At 36.6% G+C, this 23,992-nt stretch overlaps 1 protein-coding gene across 1 annotated transcript; it reads left to right on the top strand.

Moving 5' to 3' along the window:
* The first annotated feature begins 905 nt into the window (after positions 1 to 905).
* Positions 906 to 22,483, top strand: LOC140745562 (coiled-coil domain-containing protein 63). Its single transcript, XM_073077494.1, has 12 exons — positions 906 to 1,074; positions 1,569 to 1,691; positions 2,076 to 2,169; positions 2,558 to 2,655; positions 3,047 to 3,186; positions 3,804 to 3,978; positions 12,200 to 12,382; positions 12,916 to 13,066; positions 14,990 to 15,161; positions 20,394 to 20,526; positions 21,115 to 21,248; positions 22,288 to 22,483. Exons 1-12 carry the CDS (start codon positions 994 to 996, stop codon positions 22,481 to 22,483), a joined length of 1,680 nt encoding a protein of 559 aa, XP_072933595.1. The 5' UTR covers positions 906 to 993.
* The last annotated feature ends 1,509 nt before the right edge of the window (positions 22,484 to 23,992 follow it).

Below are 23,992 nucleotides of genomic sequence, written 5' to 3'. Positions count from 1 at the left end.
TCGTGTATAACGCAACGCTAAAGGCCTGGCCACACATATAGTATTTCAGCGCCGCGCTAGGGCGTCAGCACTGGAACTAAATTCCGACGCTACTAAGTTGTACTCGTATTGTACTAAGTTAGCAGTAAGCGGACTCACAGAGCGCGAATGAGTACGCACGATCATTATTTTACCCTGCGTAGGAGACTCCAGGATCTCCAACGGAACACAACAAGAGTCCTCATGGCGCGTTGCTCCGTCGGGCTCCGCCCAGGTAAGCATGACGCTCGCCACACCGCCGTCCTTCCCGGGGTCGTTTGCTGGGCGGTTTGAGCTCCCACTCTTGCCGCCCGCAACCCCGGAAGCCCCTTTTAGTCGCCGCCTCTTACGACAGACAGGGGATACCGTAGCCCTATTCTGGTTCCGGGACTACAGGGACAGGCGACAAGAACGCCTAGCGCCGTGACATCCGTACTGTGTGAGTACTAACTTTAGAGCGCGGCATCAGGATTTACTACTAGCGCTAACGCCTAGCGTTAAAATATGCGTTCTGTTTGGCCAGGCCTTAAGAAACACACAATAATTACCATAGCCCATGTTAAACATAAAAATAATGTTATTACAAAGGTTATTACACGCTGAAAACATAAATTATGTTCTTTACAGTGACCTTATCTGATTACAAGGTAATATGGGTGTATAAAATAAGTTTGAAACACTAAAACCCGACATAAGAATAACGCTCTAAAAATGATAAAGGAGAAAATATTCTTATAGTGATTTTCTAAGGGATGATCGTATTTAATCTCGCGTTAAATGTAGGAAAAAGTTTTATTTTACTCAAGAAACAATATAATTGAAGCATTTTCTAAATTTATATCTACTAACAATCAAAAAATGCTAAGAACATACATTTCAAAAAACTCACAAAGTTCAAACAAAATCAAGTTGGTCAAAACATTGACAAATTGATAAGCTGTTTTACACGAAATTTTAATAAAAGTTATTTAAAATATGGAAGGTCCTACCGAGCATCAGAGTGATTTAGAAGTTTCCAAGAAAATGGAGGATGAACATCTTAGACTCCAAAGACAAGTAAGTTAAAGATACCCTTAATTATTCGACTTCGGGGGTACCACTACTAGACTTATTTCTATTAAAATTTAAACTTGTCTTGTAACAGCAGTGTTAAACTAGTCTTCTGCTTTGATAGGTGTGGTAAGGGAGATAGACTTGTCCGAGGCGTTACAACTTAGTCTTCAGGGGTAGCAACCTATAAAAATGTGATGCTAACCTCAGATGGGAATCTTGTCTTATCTAAGTTTGATCACAGATGTCTATAGGTGGCAATAGCCACTTAACATCAGGTGGATTTCATCCCAGTATTATAAAAAAAAGCTCAACAATAGATGGCGCCACATAATCCTGAATCGCGCTATCAAAGTTTTATAAACATCTTGCATATACACAAGCGATGAGATTACTAAAACAGTTTCGCTGACCAGCCGATCTGGTAAGAAATGCCTCTTTACCAACATAACATGCCCTTTTTGAGTAGCTTCAGAGACATAATGCTAAAACCCTCACAGGTACGGATGATACAAATAGATCGCAAGCAGCGAATAATGGGTGTCCACCCACAGTTCAGACGACAGGACAACCTGCTCCGAACCCTTAAGAAGGACTACATAAATATGGTGAAAGACTTGAAGGTAAACTCTACTTGCAACTTCAACCAAGATATTTAATTCATTGCATACTTGATAATAAAAGCATTTGACACTATCGCCACACCTGTTTTGGCTTCATAATAAGTGTTAAGCGTTGCTGTGTTTTGGTTTGAATGATGTGGTGATGGAAAAACATTTTAATACTTCAAGTGGTCAAATCTTTTTAATTTTATTTTCTTATAGAGATCTTGTGTGATAACTTACGTTAGTTTATTTTAATCCAATGTTTTCATTTTACAAATCCGGTTGTGCTAATGCACGAAGTAATAATTTACTTTTTAATGAATTGTCACTTCCTTTTGCTTTAAACAAAATTGAAAACGGGTCTCCCCTGAATAACTCCTGCTTAAATAAAATAATTTACAGGTAGCAAAAGCCCATAAGAAAGATGACAAGAAAATGAGGACAGATTTGAAGAAAAATATTTTACTACGAAAGAAGATGGAATTTGATTGTGAAGGTAATATAATACAAGAATTATTTTTGGGTTTTCAGGTACATTGATGTATATAGTAGTAAAGGAACAAAGAGCAAGTAGACATCCATAATTAATTTGGATTTCTGTTTTGGGGATGGCTTCTCCATCTCTCTTTGTCTGAATCCATGGCACCCATGACTTTTATTATTTGATTTTTTCTTTATATCATGTGATGATTATGGCCCCTGTTAATTTATAACGTTTATCTAATACATTTTGTAAATAAATTCATATCAGTCTATAATTGAAAAAAGAGTCTTTTGTAAGCTCGTGATTAATTAGCCGATTATAATAACAAAGTGACTTCCGAAATGGCTAAGCCAGAAAGTGAATTCCAAACACAGTGATACATGATTTTGATTCTTTACAGGAGGCTTAACGCTTATGGACCAACTAGATGGTCTCTTACAGAAGAATAATAGAGAGACATTGGAACTTCGGAACAATGTCAACTCTACCGCTGGAGAGGTAATTATTAAATATGATCAAGAGATAATTTAAAAGCATTACAATAATATCAGGGTCAAATCCGACTTTTACGAAGTTGCAGAAAAACAATTTTGGAAAATATTAAGAAAATCGTGATAACAATGTCATTAAAAAGTCTTCTGAAGTTATACGATTTGAATCCAAACCATTATTTTTCAACTCTACAGCCGGAGTGGTATATTAATTACTTATTATGATCATGGTGTCGAATTTGACGCGTCACTTCAGGTTTAAGTCATTTTAAAAAATGGGGAGAATTTTTTGAAAAATCACAAAAAAACATTATAACGGTGTCATTTAAGAGCTCATATTAAAATTTAATTTTTTTAACCAACACAATTTAAATCCAAAACATTTTCGAATTCAAAAGCTCGAAGAACGTAGGCTTCTAAGTGAGCGTAGGCTGACGTCAACAGAGAACAAACTAGAAGTAGCCACGAAGAGGTTCAATGCTCTTCAAAGTGAGAACAAGAAGATTAGAGCAGAAATCGAACATATGCTTAAAGACAGGTACATTTGAATTTCTCTATCGTGGCAACTTTCCACTACTCATCAAGAGATGGCGCTATACTTATTCTGAATCACGCTATAGAAGTTTTCTCAACATCGTGCATATATAGAAGCTCTGAACTGAGACTGTCAGAGCACGGCCGGTGCCCGGACTTTATCACCTAGCCCGGCGGAAGATCTGCCTATACCAAACTATTATATACGAGTAGCAGACAATCGCCTGAGGGTAAGTGACTCCTGCCACCCATGGTCACCTGCAATCAACCCCAAGTAAGATAGGATTCCTACCTGAAGTCGGCCATAAATGCATTGCTACTCCTGCATACGAGTACTAAGTGGGTGCGTTTCGGATAAGTATGTCACCCTTACCACACCCTTCAAACCAGAACACAGCGTTTCATACTACATAATATAATTGTGCAGGAATAAGTATGACGTTGATGCTGTCGGAGTCGAACCACAAAGGATACTACCACCCTTCTGTGTCGTGTGCATAATACGTAAATTAATCATTTATATCTGTCTGACCGAGAATATAACCCGGAGCCATTAAGTGTCAGACCGTTCCACTTCATCATTTTCATTAAAATGTTCATTAGTGTTTGTCCCTAAACCAGAGCTATCTTCAACCAAGCCTGGACGAAGATGCTGAATGCTCTGCACAAAGGAAAGAAGTTCTTAACTGATCTGTTTGAGTCGTCAACCCTGGCTTATGATCAGAGGGATGAGTGGTGCACTAAACTCAGATCGATACAAGAAAAGGGCAAGATGGATCAAATGCTTCAAATCCAGGTAAGGATTGGACATTTTATTCTTCATCATCATCATTTTCAAGTGGTATTTTTAGTTCGATTCAGAAACCGCAACCGACATAGCTATTTCTGCTTTATAATAGCAGCTGTGTTACGGTAGTAATGAATTATGATACGGGAGACACATCCGAGGCGTACCAACTTAGTCCTCAAGGGTAGCAACACATCTGTGACGTAATATTCTAATATTATCTGAAGATTACAGATATGTAGGGACAATAGCAACTTAGCAGCAGGTGGATTGCTCGTTTGCTAAACAAGCAACTCTGCAACATGCGATTCATATTAAAATAGGTATGATGGGACCAGGGAGTCAAACATACTGGTTATATTTCAAAGTGATAGGTAGATGATGATAAAATTCTTCGTTATATGTAAATACTAGCTGACGTGTAAACGTTGTGTTGCCACATAAATAAAAAAATGTTAAGGGTGAATAACCCTTATCACTTATGGGAATGAAAAATAAATAGTAGCCGATTCTCAGACCTACTGAATATGCAAATAAAATTTGGTGAAATCGGTAAAGCCGTTTCGGAGGAGTACGGTCACTAACATTGTGACACGAGAATTTTATATATAAGATATTTAAATTGTTAATCAACCATGATGAAGAAAGGTGCGTCTAAAATTATTATAACTCGCTTTAACGGTGCAGAAAATATCTTGAGGAAACTTACACGCTTCAGAGTTTTTCATAATTATATCAAAGGTTTGTAAAGTCTTCCCAGCGTGGTGGAATATGGCCTAAGTATTTACCTTTTGATTATAAAACTAATTTAGAAAAATCCAGTGGTAAGGGAGACAAACTTAACCGGGGCGTTCCAAGTTATTCCTCCCTGAAAAGTACTCTAGATTTGAAAACCTGACGTATTAGACACAACCTTTTCCATTACATATACGTATGGATACCGCGAACTTCAAACCAAATTTCAGGAGCCAAAAACTTTTCTTACTACAAATATTTTGTTTTCTTTTCTTTAAAAATGCCTATTATCTTGAACTATTGACTATTTTGGAAACTAATTAAGAACGTAACAAAGAAACATATTTATATATACAGGGTGTCCCGTAAGTACCACGACAAACTTGGGGAGAACATAGGTGAGGGTCTGACCTCTCTGGGAAAAAAAAATACCTTAGTAAAAGTATCACCGTTTTTGCACTATCAATTGTTTTAGATTTTTTGAGAAATTCAGCCCTCTTCATCTTCTTTCGTTAACTGCGTGTAAAAATTTGGTGATGCAGTGTTTATTTTTTCTGTTAAATACTATCAGATAGTTGGTCTATCATATTGTGATGTAAATTGGTTAAAAGATGTAAAGGAACCATAAAAAAAATAGGGATATTTTTAGATTTTAATTTTTTTACTATTTTTCCCTCAACTTTGACTCGTCACGGTGAAAAAAAAATGTACTGGACTATAAGTGTACGTTGCGCCAAAAAATATGTCCAGTTAATAGACATTTAAAAAAGGTACGACACTTACTATTTAAAGTTGAAAAAAAAAGTTAAGGCAGTTATTGCATGAAAGGGACTGAAACCAACTAAAACGTAATGATCGAGTTTTTATTTAAATTACGGTTTCTACCGACTTAAAACGTGTCAGGCAGTACTAAATCACATTACTACCTAGTTACACACTTAAAAATATCATTCTTCATTTGTAAAAAAACAATTTAGTAACTAACTAGCAAACAAAGTATTACAATTTATAAAGTCAATTTTTACCTACTTTGAACTGTCGTTTCGAAGTGAAACTTCGTACATGTATGTAATTTGAATGACAATACCATAATTTGACATCTTAGAACAGATCTGATGATGGACCCAGGATATGGATGGTAGATCTCTTACCAATTTAGCCCAAACTCGAGGGATTTACTAAGAAAGAACCATGCACCTGCTGGCTCCATCATCAGATCTGTTCCAAGATGTCAAATTATGGTATTGTCATTCAAATTACATACATGTACGAAGTTTCACTTCGAAACGACAGTTCAAACGGGTAAAAATTGACTTTATAAATTGTAATACTTTGTTTGCGAGTTAGTTACTAAATTGTTTTTTTTAACAAATGAAGAATGATATCTTTAAGTGTGTAACTAGGGAGTAATGTGATTTAGTACTGCCTGACACGTTGTGAGTCGGTAGAAACCGTAATTTAAATAAAAACTCGATCATTACGTTTTAGTTGGTTTCAAACCCTTTCATGCAAAAACTGCCTTAACTTTTTTTCTTCAACTTTAAATAGTAAGTGTCGTACGTTTTTCAAATCTCTATTAACTGGACATATTTTTTGGCGCAACGTACACTTATAGTCCAGTACATTTTTTTTCACCGTGACGAGTCAAAGTTGAGGGAAAAATAGTAAAAAAATTAAAATCTAAAAATATCCCTATTTTTTTTATGGTTCCTTTACATCTTTTAACCAATTTACATTACAATATGATAGACCAACTATCTGATAGTATTTAACAGAAAAAATAAACACTGCATCACCAAATTTGTACACGCAGTTAACGAAAGAAGATGAAGAGGGCTGAAATTCTCAAAAAATCTAAAACAATTGATAGTGCAAAAACGGTGATACTTTTACTAAGGTATTTTTTTTTTCCCAGAGAGGTCAGACCCTCACCTATGTTCTCCCCAAGTTTGTCGTGGTACTTACGGGACAACCTGTATATCCCTATAGCCCGCGACTCAAATTCAAATCTCATTTATTTAAAATTGATTCATATAGAAGTCTTTTTGAATATTATTATGAATGAGCTACGTCAAAAATAAATATCTTATTTAAAATAATTAAAAATGAATAACCAAAACCCGCAGTAAGTGGCCACATACTTAATTTACATTTACAATGACTGGTAAATGAATTATGCCGAGTATTTAAAACCGCATCCGAATTAATTTCTTTAAATAAAACGTTCATCTGATATAATTTTGGAGGGGAAAATTAAACAGTTTTAATATACCTACGGAACCCATATTGTATAAATTAATATTTTAATATACATACATAAATTCAAAAGAAGGTGGTAGAACCCTTTGTGGTTCGACTCCGGCGGCACCACCGCCACACCAATTTCTACCTAATAACAGCAGTGTTAAGCGCTGCTGTGTTCCGGTTTGAAGGGTGTGGTAAGGGAGACAGAATTTTCCGAGGCTTTCCAACTTAGTCCTCAGGGGTAGCGGCGCATCTGTGGCCGACCTCAGGTAGGAATATCTAATCCTATCTGGGGTTGATTACAGATGTCCATGGGTGGCAGTAGCCACTTACCATCAGGTGGACTGCATGCTCGTCTGCTACTCTTATGTTATAAAAAAAAAAAATACATTAATTCAATGAAGTGAATGATTTATTATAAAAACTAAAATTTTACTGCCTAAAAATGTACATGTTACCCCCACAATTTAGACGAATCCAACGACACCTCATACCGTTTGGGCTGTGAGGTATGCCGAAGAATAAAACATACATAGATATAAACATACATACATAAACACACGCGCGCGCGCGCGCACACACACGCACACACACACACACACATAGTCTGCGCCAAAATGCTAGTCCGCTCCAGTCCATCTATTTTTAAGCTAAAATGGCATTTTAATTTTTAATCACAGTCTACCCGTTTTATTTATTTATCTACCTTCTATTCACAGAAACGGTAACGCTAGAATGTCTTTGTGTCCATTCACTATCGATCTAAAGCCTTTGAAGGCTTTCCGGAAGTCAGTAATGAAGTACGAGGAACCTGAGCGCAAGAGTGCAAGAACCATTCTGCCATTTCGTTCTTACCGTTCTAACCGTTCTATTGCTTTCTATATTATCAACTAGTTGACCCGTTATATTTCATAAAAATATAGCCTATGTTACTCGTGGATAATGTAGCTTGCGAATGGTGAAAGAATTTTTAAAATCGGTCCTGTAGTTTTTGAGCCTATTCATTACAACCAAACAAACAAACAAAGTTTTCTTCTTTATAATATCAGTGTAGATTAATAAGGAACAATTTGAATTGCATGTGCGCATCGCGTTGATTGGAACCTGATTCACGGACTTACGCAACGCCGAACGCGATCAGTTATGTGATGGGTTACCACTAGTGGCTATATATAGTTCTATGCGCACTGCCAAGTTAGGGTTTTTACGAACAACGTCAATCCGGGACATATTGTGCGATTTCTGAAAGCTAACATGATCACCTCATAAGTGAATCAGCTAGGATATTCACCCTTCCATTAAAACTCGACTGATTTACGCTAGAAATAGATGTAATAATAGTATCTCATCGGTAGAAGCATATTTGTTCGAAGGTGGTAGAACCCTTTGTGGTTCGACTCCGGCGGCACCACCGCCACACCTATTTCTACCTAATAACAGCAGTGTTAGGCGCTACTGTGTTCCGGTTTGAAGGGTGTGGTGAGGGAGACAGACTTTTCCGAGGCGTTCCAGCTTAGTCCTCAGGAATAGCGGCGCATCTGTGGCCGACCTACTGCTACTCTTATATTATAAAAAAATAAAAATAAAAATTGTCCTTAAAAGTTATCAATCTTTCTAGTCATCAGTAACCAATTACTGTCCCAAAGTCCACCGCGCTAGCGAAGTGCGTATTGGTAGACTTCACATACCTTTGATATTTTTTCTATAAAGCTCTCAGGTGCCCTCACGATATTTTTCTTCACCGTTAAAGCAAGTGATAATTAATTACACCCATATAAATTTAAAAATTAGAGGTTTGGAGTTCGAGAGTCCTGGGATTTGAACGTCGGACCCCTCGATCGAGAGGCAGAGTTTCTTAACCACTACACTACCACTGCTATACTAGGCTATCTTTCTAGTCGCGGAACCGTAATATTTGATCCTCAGCCAAAGACTTGTAGTTTTGTTTTACTGATAAACCATTAAATACCTCTTAAATGATATTTTTAGATCAAAAAACTCAGATGTCGATCTCGAAGTTTCCTAAAAGCTCCATTAACTATTCTCCTTAGACTCAGTTCCCTCCACCATTTCCTGCCTCATTAATTCCACCACTATCCTCAACTATCTCGTTCATCAATCGACCATTAATGCTCTACTTCTAATAGCATTTTAATGCTGTTTCCATTGTCGATGGCCATCCGTCAACTATAACTAAAGATTTTGGCGCTGTAATGTTTTTTAATTTGAGTGCGGAATTTTTGATGTTCTTTATTTTGTTGCAGTTTTAATTTGGTGTTTGATATTTTTTGTAAAATAGGAATAGCAAAGAAGCATGCCTGATGGTATTTGGCCACTGTCGACTAGCGATGCGCGATTGTTACTAAAAACAATCGAATTATTCGATTGTTATTGTGTTCGATTGTATTCGAATAACTATCGAAATTCTTCGATTGTATTCGAATAACTATCGAACAATCGAAATTGTTCGATTGTTGGTCGATTGTTCGATTGTTCGATTGTTCGATAGTTCGATTGTTGGTCGATTGTTCGATAGTTCGATTGTTCGTCGATTGTTCGATAGTTCGATTGTTGGTCGATTGTTCGATTGTTCCTCGATTGTTCGATTGTTGGTCGATTGTTTAGTACACGCAAAACTAGTAACAGCGCAGTCAAGCGATACGCGATTGTTACGTAAAAATGGAACTATCGAAGCTATTTGGTTGTTGGTCAACTATTTAGTATACACAAAGCTACTAGCAGCGAGGAGCCCCTAATTTCTGTGTTTAAGAAATCTGAGTCAGTCTTATATATTTGGTGGGGGAAGCGCACGTGCGTCGTGCACCCTTCCGCTGCTTCGTTGCATTCCGTTATTTAATGGTGCGTCCACACCTTGCTTCCCGCACTGCTCACTGCGCCTCGTGGCCACACACTCTCACACCCTACTCGCGTTGTTAACATTATTTTTCTTCAAATATATAGTATTTCACCGAGTAATTTTAATGTAACTAGTACATAATTTTTTGTGATAACTTTTATCTATAATATACGCTAAAAAGACATATTTTATATTTTCTGATAATCTTTTTCTATAATATGCGCCATGGAGACGTATATTGTATTTTTCAGATGACCTTTTTGAAAACGTTGTCATGAAACGAACTTAGGGGATGACTACGACATCTGGATTATCGATGATACTCCATAGTATTTGATACAAAATGATTTATGGTATAATTATTTCTCAACAATATATAGTACAATTGACTAAAATGTAATACAATACTTTACATTTTCCAACCAGTGGCAAGTGACGATAACTTTGCAATACGACGCACCTGCACATTGTCCTGAGCACACGCATGTGGCCGCGCGGTATAATTTATATTCGGTCGTCGATTGTTATTCCAAGGTCGATTTTTATTCGTACGTCGATTGTTATTTCAAGGTCGATTTTTATTCGAACGTCGATTGTTATTCGTACGTCGATTGTTATTCGTACGTCGATTTTTATTCGAACGTCGATTGTTATTCGTACGTCGATTGTTATTCGTACGTCGATTGTTATTCGTACGTCGATTGTTATTCGAACGTCGATTGTTATTCGAACGTCGATTGTTATTCGATTGTTTTTTTGTTACTACGAATAAATCGACAATCGATTGTTGATTCCGTCGATTGTCGATTTATTCGATTGTTTTTTTTTAGAACAATCGCCCATCGCTACTGTCGACCATGGACATACGGGTCCTACCATCTTCCAAAATTAACAACGTTGAAGTCAGGATTATAATTTTAAATATTAATCACATGTGCACAAAATATTACATATAAAAGTAAGTACTTTAGACACGAGTAATAAAATAGTACATTACAATACGAGGACGAAAAATTTTTTTCTGACAAGTGTGAGTTTGCAGGCCGAGCCGCAGGCGAGGACTGCAATCACACGAGTCAGAAAAACATTTTTCGTCCGCGTGTTGTATAAAATTTTATATTACGGGGTCGGAAATGGGGGTTTTGCGCACGCGAAGCGTGCGTAAAACGTCAATTTACGCACGCCGTGATATAAAATGATTTAAACGAATTTTGAGTAACTCCTTCTTCTGAAATATCATAGTCTGAAATAAAATTAATTTTAGTATACCCAAAATATAGTATAAGATTTTTAACATCCAAATCTCGCCAAAAACGCCAAGTACTAGAATCAAATAAAATCCAAAATACCAATGGAAACTTACCCCATGATAACAACAAACCCATCAATCTATGGCATGTCGCATTCATTCTAACCATCGCGAGGGCAATTACTATACGCTTAACCACATTTTCTATTACTCCTTACTTACTCATAAAAGTTACCGCTTTTTGGTATAACAGAAATCAATTTATCATTTATTGAATCATAATTGTGAATCAATAGATCTATGTTGGTGTCGCTAATGGTGATAAAAATAGTACAAAAACTTTTTATGAACATTTTTTTATATTATAATAATAGTAAATTAGAATACTTATACAGTCCACATTATCGTTCATTACATATCTAAAATTATCTCCAAATAAAAGTTGATCACATTTATGATGTAATTGAGAATTTATACCAGAATTGTATGTAAGTTCATACATCATGCAAAAAGTCTTACGCATGTAAAAACAAAAAATATTCGGTTCATTGCTGCTATAACAACAGATGGTGGTCCGTGGCATTGCAGACTTAAAAGTTCTACCATTTTTTATTTAAGGCAAAAGGTACTACATCATACATTTTACTATCTTATGACTGCAGGACAATTTGTCGTATTTATTGTAGGCTTTTTTTTTTGCCGCCCATGGACATCTGTAATCAACCCCAGATAGGATTAGATATTCCTACCTGAGGTCAGCCACAGATGCGCCGCTACCCCTGAGGACTAAGCTGGAACGCCTCGGAAAAGTCTGTCTTCCTTACCACACCCTTCAAACCGGAACACAGCAGCGCTTAACACTGCTGTTATTAGGAAGAAATAGGTGTGGCGGTGGTGCCGCCGGAGTTGAACCACAAAGGGTTCTACCACCTTAAAGCTGGCTGTGGTAAGGTAGACATTAATACAATACTTAACCTTCAGAGCTAACAAAGCATCTGTGGTCGATCTCATAAGGGTCTTTAATCCTTTGTGCATCATCGGGTAGACTGCATACTTGTTTGCTACAAGACTACAAGAACAAGACCATAGTATTATAGACCTTATTTAGGTAATTATGTTAAACCTTTAAAATTTATCTTTCTTAGGAAATGCGAGATCTCCAAAAAGCATTCGACCATGAAATGAAGCTCTACTACTTTCTTGGAAAGAAAGGCGTTCACAGAATCAATAAGAAGCAAGAAGAGAAAGAAGAGGAACAGAAGAGAAGAGACGAAGAAAATGTCAAGCAGGAATTGGATGCTCTTCTCAAGATTATTGAAGAGATTAATGTAAGAGCACTTATTTATAATTTTTCTAAAATACTTTCCGTCTTTCTGGAAAAGTTTGTAAAAAATATCTTTATTGCACTTATATATAATATACATATTTATAGTATGCCATATGCTAATCTAATTATATTTGTTAATTCGTCTACTAATTGTTCCTTTAATTATTAATTTAAAGCAAAAAAATCGACTGGTTTAAAATAATCCACTAAAAAGCCAAGTAATGTTAGACAACATTACACTTTGTTGTTGTCACTCCTACAATTAAAACGAATCCAACGACATCTCATATTATGTTAAAACCGTCAAGCCGTTTAGGATATAGGGCGTGCCAAAGAAAAAGACATACATACACTTGAAAAACGTACAAAAAACCCTCCTCAGTCGTAAAAATATGCGCTAATTGTATCTCAAACGGGTAATGATGTCTTCTGTCTATACCTTTCGGTCCTATAGAAGCATAACTTCAATAAACTTTAAGTATAACATTGAAATAAAATCAAACTAAATTATCAAAAGTTTAACTACATTGACAGGACTACACTCAAGAGCCAGAGATCAGCAAGATAATAGAAACCTTCGAGCGCGTGGAGCAGAGCAACTTCTCCATGTATCGTCTGCTGACAGACTTGTGCGCTGAGAACGAGGTGCTTGGCGCTGACTTGAGGAACATTCGACTAAACATAGGTTATTCTTCATTTCAATTGTGAAACAATTAATTAAATGCTATTTTGCAATAGCACTATGAACAGTTATGCCACCCTTAATAACGTAGATTCACAGAACATTGAACTAAACATAGGTATCTGTTTAATTACAAGTTCAGACCTAAAAGACACTGTTTATGTAACGATCTGCTTTTAAGCACACATATAGCCCTTTTTTGATATTTGATCTATCGTCGCTACGAACAAAGAAAAATACGAGATCCTAGAGTGGAAGTATAAATTTCCTGTTTAGATGTCTGGCTAGCCAGAATTGGAACCTGTAATCCTCTGCTCATAAAACCAGTAGGATAATAGGCTGAACTATCTAGTATTTTATTCGTAAACAGATGAACGGATTTTAATTTACCAAATGCTTTTTGTCTGTGCGAAGACTTCTTCGAGTATATTCTTAACTAAGATTAGCTCTTTTATACTTAAGTTTATTTATATCTTGTCGTTTCATAGTTTACATAACAAAAAATACAAGATATGTTAAACTGATACGTGTGGCGCCCTCTCTTATCAACTCACGGAACGACATTACAAGTTATTTACAAAATAACGAAGTATACTAACGCGTAACGTGGCTAAGTGGCAATCGAGAATCTTAACGACCCCTTGGCTGTTCTCCAACAAAGATTGAGTCCACAGCCTCTTGATTCGGTAAAAATTGGACAGTAAAAATGATTGGAGTAATTAAAGAACGTTTTAATGGTGACTTAATGGTATCTGTTGTTAGTAGTATAGGTTTGATTTGGAGGTTTAGATACTTGAGTCATCAACTCATTATTGTGTAACGATTAGGATGACCCTTCTATACACTTTAGGCAAAGTAATTTCACTTAGAGTCCTGACGATAAAAATGATAAAAAAGAAAAATGAAAATTGAAACAAATTAAAAATGATATTTCCGTTCTTTCTGAAGAACTTTGACTACATATTCTAGATGGGCAACCGCAATCCTTCAATAATAATCAAAATAAGAATTTAATAATTCAGAAGTACGTACCGTTGACAATTACATAATTTATATGACAATTTGAACTAATTCGCAAATGTGAGAATATAGTTTTAATCCTATAATAACACGAATAATGAATCACTCAACATTTATAAGAAACTCTTTTCAAGATAAGATAAGAAACAAATCTTTTATTTGTAAAGATAAAGATAAATTTAGGAGTAGCGTTACATGACAGTGTTTTACGTCCAAGATGCAGTCTTCTTTGATTAAAATAAGCGACTTGGCTGATTTCCAAGAAATACTGATTTCGTTGTAAAAATTGGGTTCTTCCTGAAATGACTGGACGAATAAAGGGCCATTAACTTAACAGCCTCTGGTTCAGTAGTTTTAACGACTTTATAGTCGTGGCCATGTTTGCCTTACATAGTTCTTGGGTTCTGTTCTCAGTGAAAATTATGATTTTTATGATTATAATAAATGAGGAGCTCTATTTAATTTATTTTATTGAGATCATGAATTAACTGTCTGACCAACTGTGCATCAACCCTAGAAGCATTCACGAGACTGGTATTGACGCCAAGCATAATATCTTGATTTAAGAACTTAACTAACTACCTACAATAATAAAAATACAATATCTCTTAGAAAATGTACTTTGAGAGAAATTTATTTACAACAAACATATAATTTTTACTTACTCTGAGGGTATATGCAAAATTTTTAGTATATTTTTAGCATAACTATAAATAAATAAAAGAATTATTTATGTATGCACTTGCAGACATTAAGATGTAATTATTCGGTGTAATTAATAAAATATGTTTAGCATTGAAAAAAATATCTGAACAAACGATCAATAGATGAAAATAAATACTACAAACAAATTATGTGTTACACAACGCGTGTAACTACGACCCATTAAAAAATATCTTTTTACAGACGATCGTAGAGATTGGAACGAAATGATGGAGAACAATAAATGTGAAAAAATAAAGAAACTCAAAGATACGTTAGAGATACAGAAAGAAGTAACAGCAGATTTAAGAAGACGAGAAGAAGAAAAAGATAGACTCATAAAAGACACTATGGAAAAGGTGGAAGAAATGTTCAAGTTAGTTTTACTGATGAAATATTTAGTTATGGTACCTAGAGAGAAATACATATATAATCTTTTTTTTGTTGACAAGGGGGAAACTTTCAAAAGATACCCGACGCCATGGGACTGACGCCGGGTTATGTGGGACTTTTACCGCACAAAAACCCCCCCGGTGGCCGTCCTCGGCGTTTGGTGGAGAACTCCGGGATATCCAACGGAACACAACCGAAGTCCTCCTAACGCGATGTCCTTCTATCGGGCTCTGCCCTTGGGGGAGCAATTTACGCTCCTCTCACACCCCCTGGTGATTACAGCGATATCCGACCACACAAACCGCTGTCCTTCCCGAGGTCGCTTGCTGGACATTTTGAGCTCCCAGTTTTGCCACCCTTTAAGTCGCCTCTTACGACAGGCAGGGGATACCGTAGCCCTATTCTGGTCCCTGCACTACAGGGACCAGAATAGGGGTACGAACATATTTAATCCTACCACCTTAATTATTTTAAGTGGATGAGCATGCAGTCCACCTAACAGTAAGTTTTACTACCGCCGATAGATGTACGTAATCATCACTAATGCCGCTTCCTCATGTTTGCCAATTCTCAACAATCCGTTACAAATATCCCTGCGGATAGAGTGCTCGACTTCGTTAGTGCAGATTTGCAAGCACTTTTAGCCGAGTAAAGGTATTTGCGGCAAACACTTGCGACGCGTTCACACTTTTGTGTATTTGTACAGGTTTAGAGTTTGTGGCAAACGCCAAGCGTGTAGACACGGAATAGTGGTTGATGTGTTTTCTGTGCCGAAGTTAATCACAGATATATTGCAACCGCTGAAAACTAAGTTGGAACGGTTTTGACGGTCTTTGACTTACGTCCACATTAGAACACAGCAACGTTAAACACTCCTATTAAAAGACGGTATGAAGGTGGTAGAACCCTTTGTTGTTTGACTCTGGCGGCACCACCGCCACACCTATGTCTAATAGCAGCAGTGTTAGGCGCTACTGTGTTCCGGTTTGAAGGGTGTGGTAAAGTAGATATACTTTCCCGAGGCGTTCCAGTCTTCAGGGGTAGCGGGGGCATCTGTGGCCGACCTCAGGTGGAATTATCTAATCCTATCTGGGGTTGATTACAGATGTCCATGGGTGGCAGTAGCCACTTACCATCAGGTGGACTATATGCTCGTCTGCTACTCCTATATTATAAAAAAAGACAAAATAATTTATGTAACAGGAGTCGATAATAAAATTTTGAGATATCCTACATATATAAAGTTCCCAAAGGTGTAAACTAATATATCAATCTCAAAGTGATTTAATATTAAGTTTTTAGAACGGACATTGTAAAAATGTTCATACAAAAACATTCGTCCCGCTTCACACCTTCTTGAATTGACTCACATTTGATAAATATTTCAAAACAAGTTATTACCGATTGGTCTTAACTCGTGAATGATACTTTTCCTCCATGTCCAATCTATTGTCTATACAGTTAAAAGTCTTCGACCAATATCCGCACTTAGCTCAATAGCTTAAAATCTTCTAATACTAATAGGACCAGAAGTGAGACTTTAATAGATTGATCATGAATACCACAAACACATCATAAGCACAAAGGATCCCACGTGACACGTGACATCACGTGACAAGAGTTTTACTCACAATTTATAATACATATAATAATTAACATTACTTATCAAATAATCATTAGGGAAATGCCGTGACAAAGGACACGTGTCACGTGTCACGCGTCACGTGTCAGAGCAGATTGATTACTGTCTTGTCACGTCATATTCACAATGCGCGCTGACTTATATATGAGGACACCATCTAAGTCCTCAAGACAGACAGCATGTCTGTGATAGACTTTAAATATAACTTATTTCATATAGAGTGCTACAGTCACATCACACTGATTCATGTATAATAAAATCTGAATATACATGAAGGTGGTAGAACCATTTATGGTTAGACTCCGGCACCACCGCCACACATATTTCTACCTCATAACAGCAGTGTTAGGCGCTGCTGTGTTCTGGTTTGAAGGGTGTGGTAAGGGAGACATACTTTTCCGAGGCGTTCCAGCTTAGAACTCAGGGGTAGCGGCGCATCTGTGGGCGACCTCAGGTAAGAATATTTATGGGCGGCTCTATCCACTTATCATCAGGTGGACTGCATATTCGTCTATTACTCCCATATTATATAAAAAAGACCACATAAATACTTGTTATCGATAATAATTACGACTGGCAGGGGATACCGTAGCCCTAGTCTGGTCCCGGAACTAAACTAAAGGAACGGAGACTGTGCCCAGCAGTGGGACACCAATAGTTATGAGTAACCTCAACTATTAACAAGGTTAATCTGAACCGAACTTGTAAGACGGCACTAACAAAGCGTTTCAACTTGGTCCTCAGTTTCGAAATTAGTTCTAGATATTCGTAAGTACTAATGAAGTAATTAGTAGATTCTGAAGTACTATATACTTAGTCCTAATATAATATTATCGTCAGTCTAAAAGTCTAATGCGCAAAAGGGTTATTTACAGGAGAGCGATTTAAAGTTCTTTTTTGAACAAAAATGGCTATAACTTTTTATCTAACATACCAATCGAAATACAGTAAAGGCAAAAAAATATTGTGAGCTCGTTATTTATGTATTGATAATTTAATATTATCGATATTTAAAAGTAGAAGATCCCTCTGTGGTTCGACTATAGCGGCACCACCGCCACACCTATTCCTGCCTAATAACAGCAGTGTTAAGCGTTGCTGTGTTCTGGTTTGAAGGGTGTGGTAAAGGAGACTTTTCTGAGGCATTCCTGCTTAGTCTTCAGGGGTAACATCGCATAAGGCTGACCTCAAGTAGAAATCTAATCTTATCTTAATACTTGCTTTAAAGATCATTTTATTACTTTATTTTCTTTTTAGCCACCGATATTCTTCTTTTTCATTTGGTAGCTCGTAACGTATTTAATTTTACTAATAAAATACCCCAAATTTCCATCAATAAATACGTTCGAATCTATCATTTGGCTAATACTAGTAAAGTAAAATCAATCAGTAAGACCCAAGGTAGAGGAACTTTCTTCCATCACACGGCGATCGGTCTAAATAGTTCCACACCTCCGTTAAACTTCGGGATTGATCACCTCATTCCCTCATACAGTTCTCATCGAAATTGGATCTAGAATTCCATCCATTATACCCGTAGTTCTGTTGCAATAGGTTTGCACGTGTTATTTATTGAACTGCAAAAGAATTGACGCAACTATTACCTGAGCGGAGTGTAATGTTATTTTTTATTATTATAATATAGGAGTAGCAGACGAGCATGCAGTCCACCTGATGGTAAGGCTACTGCCGCACATGTACATCTGTTATTAACCAACATGATTAGAATTTCTACTGCTGGAATGTCTCGGATAAGTATATCGTCCTTACCACACCAAACCAGAACACAGCAGCAGCTAGCACTGCTTTTATAAGGCGTGGCGGTGGTGCCGTCAGAGTCGAACCACAGCGGGTTCTACCACCGTTAAATGATGTATGTACCTATGTGTTTAAGACTCATTTTTTGGCAGTCTCTACAATCCAAAGGACTTTTAATTTATGAAGTGTTGTTAGATACGACTAAATTCTAGGAGTGACGTGATTTATATTTTATTTTTTATAGCTGTTGTATTCTGATTTGAAGGGTGTGTTTAGGCTGTTATACTACCGTAGGAATAGCGAAGTGTCCATAAATCGATTTTAAGAGGAACAAGCATTTTTAAACATTCTTTGAACCCCTTAAAATAAGTATAGAATAGCAAAAAAATACCTTCCTTATGACGTACCGTACGTATTGTCTAAATTTCACACTTTTATCTTCAGTAGCACTACCATGAGTTTGCACAGAAACGCCACTATAGAAATTGTAAATAGAAAACTATTGTCATTTTGCTAGTGAATAACATAACTACTATCGTTACGGTATTTCTTGACAACGTCTGTCAAATTAATGACACATGGGACCGAATTTGTATGGCAATAGATCATAATGACATTCGCTAGCGATTTGATTTCGATAGGTTTTTTACGTTACGAGTGGCTCACACTACGGAATTTAGTTCTACGAGTAACCACCAGAGGCGCTGTACAATTTTTCATACATTTATTTTACGCAGTCGCTAGCGAGTAATACTTTTGTAAACTCATGGTAGTGCTACAGTAGTCTAGACTCTACGATAATGAATGAGTCACTCAGGATAAGTATATTTATTTATATCTAAATTGCATCTTCTGCAAAACCATTGTTATCAATTTAATAATTGTCATAAAAAGCACGATGGGGTATCGTAATGGCCTTATTAAGATAAATTAGTTGTCGTGCTATGGAATTGCTGCAGCACGTTTAAATTAAATTAAATTAAATATATTTTTATAGAAATTGAAGTAAACAACGTGCAGTACACCTTATAAAAACCTCAAATAATCAAGTTTTCATCATCATCATCATCATCAAACTATTACTGTCCTACTGCTGGGCAGTGGTCTGCTCTCAGAGTGAACAGGATTACGCCATTGTCCACCGCACTGGCAAGTGTGTCTTGGACTATTGGTAGACCTCACTTATCTTAGAGATTTTTTTATTATAAATCTCGCAGGTGTGCAGTTTTCCTTGCGATGATTTCCTTCACCATTTTAAACAAATGATAATTACTTTCTAAGTTTTACCTACACGTATTCACCAGTAAAATAATTCTTCTGTAAAGATTAGACGTCTTGTCAGATGTGGCCGGTCATCAAATCTAAATTTTTGCCTATCAAACTTCAAAATTTGGTAATTACTGCCTTGAAAAAATGACATATTCCAAACTTTCGATGGCATCATTTGTTAATAATAATTAAGGGCATTACAGCAGTGATAGCCTAGTGGTTAAGAAACTCGACCTCTTGATCGAGGCGTCAGATGTTCAGATCCCAGGCACCTCTATTCAAAGTTATGTGCATATTAGAAATCAATTATCCCTTGCTTAAACAGTGATCGAAAACATCGTGAGGAAACCTGCATACCTGAGAAAATGTAAAGAAAAAATTCAAAGGTATGTGAAGTCTACCAATACGCAGTTGGCCAGCGCGGTGGACTATGGCCTAATCCTTCTCATTCTGAGAGGAGACCCGTGCCCAGCAGTGGGACAGCAATGGATTGATGATGATGATAATGGGCATTACAAATAATTCTAAAGAGGATATTGTTTACAGGATGCTGGACTGTTCTATTGAGCCGTACCAGAATCTTCTGGGAGACAAGAATGTTTCTATCCACAACTTGAATTTAACATTTTGTCTCATAACGGAGAAAATTAAGGAATTAGTGCAAATCGCTTATTATTATGTAAGTTTAAGTTAAATTTACCTACCCTTAAAAATAATACAAAAACTTAATTAAATATCATGTTTATATGGATACTTATTAAAAGATATAATAATTACTTATATGTAAGGTTATTGTATTCTATACAAATAAATAATAATACCACATCTTGAAGTTTCAGACATATAGTTTTCAAAGTCGTCACTAGATGGCGCTGTCATCAATATAGCAGCGGTTATTATAAATTTATTGAACTTCATTTTCGTGGTTCCTAGTTTACAAATGACATATAAGTTTTAAAATTTGTATTTTATGTATATAAAGTGATCATCTTTAAACTTTTTAAAGCAATTCAGCAATTTCTCATAATACGCAAAAAAAATAACGTTTTAAATCAATCACTCCGAAAGTGCTGGAAGAAGTGAAAATTTTCGAAACCTAATTGCAGTTTGCGCTGACGCGAGTTTAACATTTTTACCCAGCACAGAAGCACAGGCACAGGCACAGCAGAGTGCACAACGCCGTTAAAGAAGTTATCATCTCAAAAAGTTTAATTTTAAATGCCGTTAGATATACACACGGTTTATTTATTGTGTTTATTTTTTTCAGGAGCGTCAAGTCCAAAGAATAAAAGACAAAACAAGCACCTCCCGTTTGAAGAAATACACCATCCATAACGAAACCCAGGGTCATTTCACCCCACGCCCAATAAATGTACTGGTACCAACTGAACCCTGTCCTTCGTAAGTAACTTCTAAGTTTTAAAAGTTATATCCTTTGTAGGTACTGATGACTGTGTCCCTGTAGTTCCGGGACCAGAATTGGGCTACGGTATTCTCGTAAGAGGCGACTAAAAGGGGGCTTCCGGGGTTGCGGGCGGCAAGAGTGAGAGCTCAAATCGCCCGGCCAGCGACCCCGGGAAGGACGGCGGTATGTGTGGTCGCATACCGTCGTATACACCAGAAGGTGTGGTGATACAAACTCACCTGGGCGGAGCCCGACGGGGCAGTGCGCTGAGAGGACTCCGGTCGCGTTCCTTTGGAGATCCCGGATTCCTCTACGCAGCGCCGAGGACGGCCACCGGGGGGGTTTTAGTGCGGTAAAAGTCCCGCAAACCCCGTGTCGCTCCCACGGCACCGGATACCTTTCAAAGGTTCCCCCTCAAGAAAAAAAAAGGTACTGGTGACTCAAAAGGAAATATAAGTAGTGGTAAGATATATAGTGGTTAAGAAATTCCGTCTGTCATTCAGAGGTCCGGGGTTCAAATTTGTCTTACTTATGTGCTTATTACAAATTCATTATCACTTGTTTAAACTATGGGCTAAACTTCTCAAACTGAGAAGATACCCGTACAGTGGTAAAGTATAGTTAAGATGTGAATTCCAAAGTATTTCTGCCATCTGCTGCAAGGATACAAGATTTTATTAGCGACAAGCTCAGATAAATACGATGTTTTGCAGAAAACCTTTTCAAGGTTTGGTTTTAATCCAACAATTAACTTATGACTGAATACACTGAATAGATATGAGATTCTAGCACTAAGCATTGTAGTCGGCGCCAAACTGCTAGTCCGGTCCGAATATAGAAACAAATCCTATCGCAATAGTAAATTATAGATATTAGCGGGACGAATACAGCGCGGCATGTACGCTGCTCCCAACCGCGGTTACATAGTATATGCTAAATAATCTGCGCGCAACAACTTCAGAGCGGACAAGAAGTTTGGCGCGGGCTATACTACTTTAAAAATTATAAATTCATCTACTATTTCTATATTTCTAGTTGCGTCGAAGCTCGCTGGATGTCCAGAGTCACGGATACTCCAGAAGTACCCTTCGACAGGACAATGGCTCTGAATGCAGTCGCCGAGCTGGCTGAAGACCCTGCCTTCGAGAGATGTGACCGGATCCATCCTCTCACAGAGTGTAGAGTGCCACATAGCAGGGTCATACTTGCAAGACGGTATATGAACTGTTGATGATTGTGAAGGTCGTGTTTTAGAACTAAACCTGGTGGTAAGGCAGGGAACTTGGTAAATGCTCGCTATTATTATAAATTCCATTGAGCTGATATTATTAGACTATTAGAATAATTGCTATTATGACTCTTAGCGACTTTTTTATGAGCCTCATGTACAACTCGATACTTTAAAAGAAAAGACACTTAAAAAAATATTCTTTCTTTTATTTGGCTTCGATTACAGAAAAGTACTATGGAAGTAACACCATTGATAGGTCAATACTCTAATTTTTATCTATTTAATATTTATATATTATAATTTAATTAATATTATTTGAAAATCTGGATGTAAATAACTTATTTCGATTTTGATTGTTTCATAAATTGTTAATCAAAACGAATTGGGTTTTAATTTGCGAAATTAATTGACTTTCCTGTTAATCAAGGTCTGAAATAGCTTCCTTGTGTGGATTCCCAAACCACACGGAAGTTTTACGGGCCTTTAAAATCAGAAACCCTTCTTCGACACCATCGATATATCTGTGGTGTTACAATAGTATATATGGTATTTCAATAGTAAAATAATTATAGTTAAAAACTAAAAACCACGCTAAAATCGCACACGGAGAATCGTTAATCCTGACGATCCTGAGGAGAATGGGACAAGATTATTAAAATCGTGTATTGTCATCGGTTCTTGAAGAGTGTTCAAAATTTTAAATTATTAGGACCTTCCAAAGTATGTAAAAATCGTGTTCAAAGATTCCGTTACATACATACAGGTCAAGCTAATAAAAGCGTGGTAATTATGACAAATTTAATAGAATTCCTTGAAATTCGACTGTGGAGGCACCACGCCCACAACTATTTCTGCCTTAGTAGTTTTTTTATGTAGCAGTATAATGCTGCTTTTCTTTTAGTGAATATGTGATAGATTTCAAATAACATTTGGCAGTTATTTTGTACCTTAGACTTTATTTCTTTTTTATACAGTTTACGAAATTATCACTCTTGAAAAGTCAAGTGAATATTTTTTATCATTTACACTACGATTACAACTCGCTCTTAGATTGCAATTGTTTAGTATGTTCAGTATTTAGAACTGGTCAAAATACTGATTATAAATAAAAGGAGTAAATTCAAAATTTAAAAGGTTGACGTTTCTATCACAGCACACATTGTACGGACAGTCGGTATTCGGATTTCGTCACGGGACGTATATAATTATATATAGTATATTACGGGGGACCAACTTAATATTAACCTATATTACCGAATTCCTTCACAACCTATACTCGAAACTACTAAACAGATTTTGAAAAAAAAATCACACAAAGATACACAACTTACGAGGAGCTAGATAGCACAGATATTAATTAATCTTATCTTAACAGACAATCTTAGGAATATAAGCTACTTTTCTTCTAAAAAATATTTAGGGCACCTTCGTGAAACGTCAAACCATGCACAGTATAAAACCAAATGCACGAATACAAAAGTACGCCGCGTTTTATTCCGTTTCGAGAAC

Source organism: Epargyreus clarus, unplaced genomic scaffold (genome assembly GCF_041222505.1).
Source record: "Epargyreus clarus isolate Ecla_fem2 unplaced genomic scaffold, WU_Ecla_fem_2.2 ptg000002l, whole genome shotgun sequence".
Lineage (NCBI taxonomy): Eukaryota > Metazoa > Arthropoda > Insecta > Lepidoptera > Hesperiidae > Epargyreus > Epargyreus clarus.
Note: the sequence above shows the minus strand (reverse complement) of the source record. Positions and strands in the feature narration are given on the sequence as shown.